Source organism: Haemorhous mexicanus, chromosome 23 (assembly GCF_027477595.1).
Source record: "Haemorhous mexicanus isolate bHaeMex1 chromosome 23, bHaeMex1.pri, whole genome shotgun sequence".
Lineage (NCBI taxonomy): Eukaryota > Metazoa > Chordata > Aves > Passeriformes > Fringillidae > Haemorhous > Haemorhous mexicanus.
Genome location: NC_082363.1, coordinates 4,209,124 through 4,218,784, shown reverse-complemented (window position 1 = coordinate 4,218,784; position 9,661 = coordinate 4,209,124). Strand labels below are relative to the sequence as shown.

General features: G+C 45.2%; 1 protein-coding gene across 1 annotated transcript; it reads left to right on the top strand.

Moving 5' to 3' along the window:
• Positions 1 to 827: 827 nt before the first annotated feature.
• Positions 828 to 8,320, top strand: PARK7 (Parkinsonism associated deglycase). The gene is made up of 7 exons (XM_059866774.1): positions 828 to 916; positions 2,970 to 3,102; positions 3,772 to 3,873; positions 4,545 to 4,604; positions 5,418 to 5,487; positions 7,054 to 7,140; positions 7,857 to 8,320. The coding sequence occupies exons 2-7, from the start codon at positions 3,013 to 3,015 to the stop codon at positions 8,015 to 8,017; spliced, it is 570 nt and encodes a 189-aa protein (XP_059722757.1). The 5' UTR covers positions 828 to 916; positions 2,970 to 3,012; the 3' UTR covers positions 8,018 to 8,320.
• The last annotated feature ends 1,341 nt before the right edge of the window (positions 8,321 to 9,661 follow it).

Below are 9,661 nucleotides of genomic sequence, written 5' to 3'. Positions count from 1 at the left end.
GTGCGGAACTCCCGCCGGCCGGCACGGGAACGGCGCGGCCCCGCCCCCTGCGCCCCCTCGCAGCCAATCCCCGGGCCTGGTTCCGCCCCCTGCACCTCCCCGCAGCCAATCCCCAGGCGCGGTTCTGTCCTTGAGCCGGGCCCGGAGCGCGGGCAGGAGCAGACGCGGTGAACGCTGCGGCGTTGGGTGCTGAGTTAGAACTGAGAAGCGAACGTAAGGTCTGTGTGTATGTGCCGGCACACGGGCAGGCAGAGCAAGGACCAGCCCGTCCAGGGTTCTGAGCGCTGTCCGCTGTGGGCAGCACACAAAGCGCCCAGTAGCGGGAGCTGAACCCCGCACCGATCCCAGCAGAGCCCTCAGCGGTCCTTCCCTATAACCGGCTCTCCTCCCCTGGACTTGAGCCACCCTGCCGGAGCTCTCGTGAGCCCGGAGCCAGGAGCCAGACCGGGCCTGCCAGCACCTGCGAGCAGGCTTTTACACAGCTGGGCTCTGCAGTCCTAAAGGTCCCCGCTAACAGCTCTCTCTGTCCTTCAAAACTCCGAAACTCCTTAAAACCAGGGGCAACATCATCCCTGAGCCGCAGGCATTCCCTGTGCACCGTGAGCATGGGGAAACAAGTGTCGGGCAGAAGCTTCGGGCAAAGGGTGGAGAAGAGCAAGGCTCGATTCTGCTCGGTCCGTGCGGGGCTGCCGGAGGGGTAGGGGCACCAGCAGCAGCTCGGTGTGCGGTCGCGCCGCCGTAGGAGGTGACTCTTGTCACGGTGCGGGCACCGGAGAGCTCTCTGCGTTTCGAGAGACCGTGAGAAAAGCGGAGCGGGTCGGCAGCGCGGAGGAGCGGCGGGGCGAGGCCGGGGCGGAGCGCGGGCGGTGCCGGGGCCGGGGCGGAGCCTCCCAGAGCCGCCCGCGGCCCCGCTGAGGTGAGTTGTGGCCGTCGCCGCTGCGGCCGCCGCGGGCCCGGGCCGGAGAGCTCTGGCGGGCGGGGGTGCCGGTGTGGGCGGAGGGTTCGGTAGCCGGGCCGGGCGGGGTTGCGGTGCCCAGGCGGCCGCGTTGCAGGGCCCGAAGCCCCGCCGTGCCCGCGATGAGGCCTCGGCCCAGGCCCGGGCACGGCCCGTGCCGTCCCTGCCGCGGGGAATGGCGCCGGGTCCCTCACGCCGTGATGGAAACGTGCGGCCTTTCCAGCCGGGCGGGCAGAGCTGCTGCGCCTCCAGCCGCGCCCTGCCTGTGAATAGCGGGCTCTGTGGTCGGGCACTGCAGGGTGTGATTTCTTTTAAAGCCACCCTTGTTAGGGTTTCTGATTCACCATCTCCAGAAGGGCTCGTGTACCCACACAGGGCTGTACGTTTGGCTGAGAGGTTGGAGGCGGCCTTAGCTGGCACTGAGGAGCAAATGGGAGACTGGCATTAATTATGTGTAGGGAGATTGTTAAATGACTTCTTAAATGAAGTTGCTGTTAGGTCTGTGTAACTTAGTCCTGCCTTCTCGAAAACTGTCTTTCCGTAGTAGTGGGACAGCTATTTACATGTGCACCCACATGAAGAACAGTACTAATGGTCAAGAATTGTACAACAAATATCTGAAGGCACTATGGAGAGACTTCATTTTGCAAAACTAGGAGAGAGAGTAAAGGTTGCAGGATCAGGTGCCTGTTTTCATCTAAAGAATTAATGAAAGACAGGGATGCAAACTATGATCTAGACTATTTTTCTTCAATAAAAAGCAAGTGCAGCATTTCTGCCTGGTGGTATTCAGGTTTTTTGCTAGTCTAATTCATATGAAAATTTTGCAGGATCAATGTGTACCCTCAAGCTATTAAGAAGCTCTAGGTTGTCCTGAAGTTGTTGCTAATACCTGTGATTTGGGTGTACTTGATCAGTGGGCTTTGCATGGACAGTACATAAAGCTGCCCTAAAAGTAGGATATGACACAGTGAATTATTCTGCTTGGGCTGGTTCAGCATGCTGTGGGATGTTGTGCTGTATATTACTGCATCCTAGAAATAACATTCTAAAGGAGGCTGCCAGTAGGGAGGAAACATGAAAACATATGATGCTGAAGCCGAGTGAGGATGACTTAATTTTATGTAGGCACCTAAATGTGCATCACATTTAGTGAAGAGCTCCCAGGTACTACGTGCAGTTCTAGATGGAAGGTCCCTGCATAGGACAGAAATCTCTGTCTTACAGAGTAGTAACCCATGAAATGCCTCCTCCCATGACAGGCTTCTCTCAGACCTGTATGAGTTAGTGGGTATTTTACATGGTGTAAAGTTATTTTAACTTAACCTTCAAATGGAAATTTGGCCATTCACCTCAACTTTAATTTAGAAGTAAAAAAAAAAAATATCTTAAGCCTGGTTTGTTCCATTTGCTAAGTCCTGTGGTCTGCTCCCCCATCACACATGTGCACATGTGTTTCATCCCCCACAAAGTTGCAAAATAACCCAGAAAATCTGTTGGTGAGATTTTGCAGGGGCATGGCTCGACTCACTGTTAAGTCACAGGAAACTCCTCATGCAGCATGCTGGGTGGAAACTGAAAACCAGACATGAGGTCAAAGCTCATGCAAGCCCTTTTTGTAAGAGCTGGCCTGGGTAGGAGTCAATCGTCTCGGAATGAGTGAGGGTGTGCAAATTGAAAACAGCTCTGCCACCCACCCTGAACCCCTCTCTCTGTTAGACACAGGTCATGATTCAGGTCTTGATTAGGCCAGGCTGCTGCCTCTTCTGGTGCTGATGTGCTGTGCCTCCCACTTGCCCAAGTGTCTTAATCTTTTAATATCATAATGCATTCTTTCTAAAAAGCTCCTTAGTTAAACAGGATGGCTATGAATATTTATTTAAGCCAGTGAATTTTGAGGTGGTTTAAATGAAAGAACATGAAAAATTACAAGTTACTGTTCAGTTTCAGCATAAGGAAGGATTTGTACCAGGGGATTTGCCTTCTAACCACATTATCTTTTTATCCCCCTCAGCCCCTTCCTTCACAACCATCTCCCTTATAGCACCCTTCAAGACATGGCCTCCAAGAGAGCATTGGTGATTCTGGCTAAAGGGGCAGAGGAGATGGAAACTGTAATCCCCACTGATGTTATGAGAAGAGCTGGGGTGAGTATGCAGACAGTGAATAATCATTGTGTGTGCCTGGTCAAGGGGAAATCATTGCCTCAAGTTGAGGTTCATTTCCAGGAATTCAGTGTGTGGTCTGTGAAGTAAAAATTCACCCTTATCATCTTACTGGTTAGCAAATATTTGTGTCATGCCCCTAATGAGCATGCCTCACAACTGACATTTGTTGGTAACCTTTCAAAATACAAATCTGATGTGAACTAGAGCAAATATTTCAAGTAAATCCTACTCTGTCAGAAAACACAGCTACTTCCATGTGTAGTAACTGGAAGTGCCTCCTTTGAGGGGTCTGAAAACCTCAGTACATTGCAGCTCATGACATTGCTTAACTGAATTTCAAAAGTGGCTCAAGGAAAGCTATTTACTACAGTTCTGGCTGTTTGTTACTCTTGCAGTTGTAGTAGCACACAGTTATCTCATTAGGAATGAAAATAATACTTTAAATAAACACACCAACTTCACTTATAGAGAAAGGACTGAAGTAAAAATTACCTCCCATCACTTTGTCATTCCATCACTGTGCTCCCCGTTTTGGCTATCATAAGAACAAGCTCGCAGTACAGCTTTGCTTGTACTACTTCAGAACTAACATATAAGCAAAATGCCCTAAATTCTTGTTTTGTAATGATAGATTTGTTCTCCTGTTAGATCAAGGTGACTGTTGCAGGCCTGACAGGAAAAGAACCAGTGCAGTGCAGTCGAGATGTCTTCATTTGTCCTGATGCCAGTCTTGAAGATGCCAGAAAAGAGGTTGGTCATCACCCTTCTCTGATATAATGGCCAGCATAGTCTCTCTCACAGTTTCTGAGGTGAATTTGGAAAGCTTATGCATTACCTTTGGACATGTGTTGCATGTTGTGTTAACTCTGTATAGCAGTGAATTACAGAGCTCTACATCCCACTGTGCCCCCCTTCAGTGACATCCTGCCTCATAGCCTGCAACGTTCAGACAGATTTCTTCATTCTGCCCAGGTATTTGATTTTTGCAAAGGGCCAGGCACAGAGCTTCATTTTTCCTGTTAGCTGGCTTGACAAAATACTGTGATTTGGGCCAACTGAAAAGTTCTGATGAGAAGCTAAATAATGTTATAGTTAGACCTGTACAGTGAGGTTGGAGCAAAACCACTTGTCTTTACAACACAAGAGCTGTCACTTGCTGAAGCTTTGAAGTGCACTAGGCTTAAAAGTTCTGTGAGAGACTTAATTGATAATAGGCTTTTCCTGGAACAGGAAATAGTATTTTTTTTGTCATAATTGGAACTGTTGTTCTGATCATAAAGTGTTGTTCAGTGAAAGAAAAGGTAGATTTCTTTGCTTGCCACTTGAATCAGCTGCAGTGGTCTTCAAACAGGATAATGTATGTAAAGAGTGTAATGTATGTATCAGCCTCTATTCAACAGAACAGTTTTATCTTTGTTTAGGGGCCTTATGATGTTGTGGTCCTGCCTGGAGGGAACCTTGGGGCTCAAAACTTGTCTGAGGTAAAGTTCTGGCATTTTAAAAATTCGTGGGCATTCTCATGAGTAGTGAGGTGGTCAGCACTTGTTTGGTAATCCTGCATATTCAGTTCAGCATCTAAAAATGCTCTTCTGAATGAATCAGTAAAGTAATTGCTAATGGTCTTAAGCCTTCTTGTGATTATATAGGTGGGACAGCTGGGTAAATTCTTGGCCATGAGCACCTAGTAAAACAGAATGAAAATGGAGAGGTGTTGTGCTTTATGGGAAGATCTCTGTTGATATTCATATGAAGATGAGACAGTTGCAAATGAAGATTTATTGCTGAGACACAAAACTGTCCAAGCCCAAGGGACTCTGCTCTCTTGCAGAATTCTGTCTCTGGGGTGGTATGAATCCTTGTGGAAGGCAGACAAACAAATTGATCTATCAGACAGGGTTTAGGTGGTATCACAGAGTTTGTAAGCCATGGAGTATGAGAGAAATATCCCATATAAAGCTTCTTAAGAATGATAGAGACTGTCTGGAGGTATCTTATGAATAGTGTTTTCTGTTGGTTCTGTATTTTCAAACAACTTCTTATGGCCATGGGTTAACCAGCTTTCATGTGGGTCAAGTACTTCCTTGCAGTTCCTTCTGATTTCCTTCCTCTTTCTTTCTGAGGCAAGCATGTCTTGGTTTCAGTTTCTCTCCTTAATGTTCTCATTGCTCTCTGTCCTGGTTCAGGGAGGAAAAATTCCAGTTGGTTCTCTGTTTATGAAATTTCAGTGAAAACTGTTTCAACCATGCTTCAAATAACCAACTCCAAACAATGACTTGTGATGTTTCTTCATGCAGTCTGCTGCTGTGAAAGACATTTTGAAGGACCAGGAAAGCAGAAAAGGCCTGATAGCTGCAATCTGTGCTGGTGGGTTAACAAAGTATCTTGTTTTCTAAAGCATTTGGATATTTTGAAGGAGCATGAAGAGTTTCCTGTCTTAGAAATCGTGTTCCTGTAATTTAGTACCAGGAATTTGTGCCTGAATATATATCTATATATCTATATCTATCTATCTAGGTATCTGTCTATCTATCTATATATATATCTTTCAGCATCTGACTTTTTTGTAAATTTAATAGAAGAGAAATCTCTTAAATAATTGTGGACATTTATCCTGCAAGTTCAGGTTGTTACCTAATTCCTTCCAATCAGTTGTGTTACTGACTTTAAAATAAAAAGTGAAATGTAGTGTGCTAGGATTTTTTTTTTGTTAAGTGTGTGCTTATTCTGATGATCTTTCTGCAAGTGTACAGCACTGGCTGAATGTCATTGCTGTAAATTTATCTCTCATAACCACTCCTGCCCTTTAGCTTCAGAAAGAAGGCCAGAAATATAGAATTACAGTCTCACTCTTCTGAGCTGCAGCAAAAAATGGACTTGCTTTGAGGAGAGGGTTGTCTGCTCAGATATTCTGCACAGCTTGATATCCAGATCATGAACTTTGTAAGATTTGTGTTTTAAAAAGCAAGGTGAAAAATTGCCAATACTGATATTGCCAATACTGCCACTGAAGGCTGGTCCAGGGAGCTGAAGCTGAGAGTGAGGAGAGAGATGATGAATGCATAAAAGGCAGTCAGAGTGTGTTCCAGGAGGGGATTTTCACTTTTGTATTTTGGTACATTGCTGGAGGGGGTTTCTGCTTTTCTTCCTCATTTAGGTGCTAGGCACACAGAGCTGTGAACATTCCTCAGCTTGGCAATGATGCTCTTCTGCTGCTTTATCTGTGTCTCTTGCAGAACAATCCTAATTCACATCTGCCCAGTAGAGGCCTTTGCTTGTAAGCAGGATGATTCTTAGAGCTCATTCCAGCTGAACACAAAAGAGGTTATTTCCTGCACTAAATCCAGAATTAGACAAATGAACAGAAATGAAACTCATGTCATACAAATCCTGCCTTCAGTTTCTTTTGGGATTCCCATAAGGATTTCCTGTCTGATGACTTAGCACTTCTTGACACAAATTCTTTGCTCAATTCAGGCTAAGGAGGAAGTATGAAAAGAAAAGAGAAACTCTTGAAACCAAAAACTGAACAGTTAGTCCATGATCTATCCAAAACACTGCTTGGCACACAACTGCAGCATGTAGAGACTTGCTCAAATGAAATCCTATCTGTTAAGTTTTAATTCAAGGCATAACAAGGTTGTAAAGTAATTGTAGGTAATTAATGTTCAGATTAAAATGCAGACCTTTTGTTTCTTAATATCAAGCAGTTTTAAATAAAATGTCTGGAAGTGGGTTGTTTTTCACTCCTTCAAAGGCAGCACAGTCCTGGGTGGGACATTAGTGTGAACTGTACAGAGATAGGGCTGGCTGCAGTGTTTATAAAAAATAGTCTGTGAGCTTTGACCCCTGGGGGTCCTAATGCCCAAATGTCTGTTCTTGTCAGTGCAGCAGAAGGCAATTCCTCACGGGTGCAACTTTGTGTTCTTACAGGTCCTACTGCCCTTCTGGCCCATGGGATTGGGTATGGAAGCAAAGTCACAACACATCCTTTGGCCAAAGACAAAATGATGAATGGGGGTATGTTTCTGTCCAAACCCTTCTCAGATTTTCTTTTTTTTTACCTGAACCTACAGTTTAAAAAAGGAGAAAAGCTTTTTTTTCTTGCTTTTCTCTCTGAATTGAGTCTATACCACCAGAAAATAGAGGGCTGCACTAACACTCTCATCCTTGGGGGCGTCCTGCTGCTGCTATCATGTTAGGAGTATTTATTGCTTTATCTTGAGGCTGAGCCATCTCTTGCCCCTTTGGTTCTTTGCCTCAGTGGCCCCAACAGCAAACTCTGGGAGCACCTTTCCTGCTCTCCTGTGAGTTGTGCTTTGGTTCTGTGGCAGCTGATGGCTCCACACTTCTTTCTCCAGCCTAAGGGAGGGGATGGTGAAACACTAGGAAGGTCATTCTGTGAGCATTAATGAGGCTGGAGGGGAGCAGATGGGTTCCCCCAATATCTTCTGCACGCATTTGGAATAAAAGAAATTTGTGAACAGCTCCACAAAAGCAGTCTGACTTCCAGAAGTAACCTCATGGGAGCTGACAGGCTGAGTGAGCACATCTTGTGGAGCTTTTGGAATCAGAGGGGCATTCCCACACCTTGGGCATGAGCTCCCTGTGGGCCCTGAGGACAGCAGGCAGGGATGAGCTGCTCAGAGGCAGTGCTGGAGTCCTTGTGCCCTCTGTGGCACCGTGGAGGACACAGTGCTGGACACTGACCCTGGTGCTCTTGTGTGTCCCCCAAGCACACTACTCCTACTCGGAGAGCCGCGTGGAGAAGGACGGGAACATCCTCACCAGCCGTGGGCCTGGCACCAGCTTTGAGTTTGGCTTGGCCATCGTGGAAACTCTGCTGGGCAAGGAAGTGGCTGAACAGGTGAAGGCACCTCTAATACTGAAAGATTGAAATCCTGGTGTGGGAGAGGCACTAGGACAAATTTAGATAGAGAGTCTTCTCCTTTGTAGAATAACTGTAATGTGCACTGTTGTAAATACACTTTAATTGTGGGTGAAATTAGTAACTGTACTTACCTGGACTGGGATACCTTAACAAACCAAAGGTCTTCATTTCTGGAAAAAAAGTCCTGTTAGCAAAAAGCTCTATCACAAAATAGTAACCAGCATGTAATAATCCTGGTTAGTTCTTGGATGGCATTTAAAAATCACATGGAAAAATGTTTGCTGAGTAAATAAAAATAGAGCATCCCTCCTGGTGTGTTGTTCCTTTCTGTGTTCTCTCCCAACCCAGACCCATGAAACCTTTTTTACCACCGTGTACTATTTAAAACAACATCTGTTTAGATTCTCACACAGTTCTTCTGAAGTCTGAGCTGGAATGAGAAGGTGGCCAAGCACTGGAACAGGCTCCCTAGGGAGGTGGTCATGACCCCAGGCCTGCTGGCATTCATGAAGTGTTTGCACAGCACTTCTCACAACACTTCTCCTGCCTGTATGGTTTAACTTTTAGGCTGCCCTGTGTGGAGTCAGGAATTGGTTTTGATGACTTTCATGAGTCTCTTCCAACTCAGGATATTCTCTGATTTCATTACATAGATTATTAAGTTGTAACCTAGAATTAGTTAAAAAATGTTCAATTTCTTGTGTACAAATAAGGCAAATAATTGGTATTAATTTTCCAACAGTGTTGGAACTAAATGAATAGTGTGAGTATTCATACCTTGTCCAGCACCCCAGAGTTCCTGCAAGTTGAACATGATACCTTGAAATTTGTCTTCTGCATTCAATGATTGCAGATCCATTGAGCTATTTGAGCAGCTAATAATTAGTATAAAGCATGAAGTTTGGATTTGGTAGAATGCCACCAGTAGCAGTACTTGTTTCTGCTTACTAAAAATTGGAAGTTGCTACAAGCCTGGCTTAAGAGAGCCTTTGTCAGTTTGGAGGAGTTGCAGGACAGGTCTCTGGAGGAAGTACTGGAGCTGTATTCCCATGAGAATTAACAACTTGGCATCAATTTCCATCTTTGCTACCTTCCATTCACCAAATCATTCTGGTGTTACCTGGCTCTGTCAGCAGTCATGCCTAAGGATGGCACCTCACTGGACTCTGAAGTTACCCCAGCATCTGGAGATTCTGCATACATCTGAAGTGCATAGTCTGAACTTTAGAAAATTACTGCACAGGAGCCTTTATGATTGCTTATTTTAATGGGAAACAAGTTCATTCTCAATTACTGCATTTTCGTAATGAAATACATGGATACTTTTGCAAATTCAGAATTAAGAAATGTCTGTGTTGTTAATAACTACTGGAAGAACTGCTTCAACTCTATGCTCTGTCTCTTAATTTGTTTAGGAAATATTTCATATGTTTCTCTAGCTTTGAAATATGCTCAAGATATGCAAAAGTTGTAATCTATGTAAGATTTTACAAGTTTGTGTGGTAAATCTGCACATCTAACTGGTATTGCCATGCAAATGTAAACCAAATGATGGAAAGAGTCTTTGTCCTAGAATCTGGAATAATTACTTGCCTTGTAAATGGGCATAATTCAAAATACAGGAAAAGCTCTGCATTCCTGGGTGGCAGC

Coding starts and splice junctions, on each gene's coding strand:
- PARK7 (XM_059866774.1), top strand. CDS start 3,013: ATGGCCTCCAAGAGAGCATTGGTGATTCTGGCTAAAGGGGCAGAGGAG. Junction 5,488..7,053: donor GATAGCTGCAATCTGTGCTG/GTGGGTTAACAA, acceptor GTGTTCTTACAG/GTCCTACTGCCCTTCTGGCC. Junction 7,141..7,856: donor AGACAAAATGATGAATGGGG/GTATGTTTCTGT, acceptor GTGTCCCCCAAG/CACACTACTCCTACTCGGAG.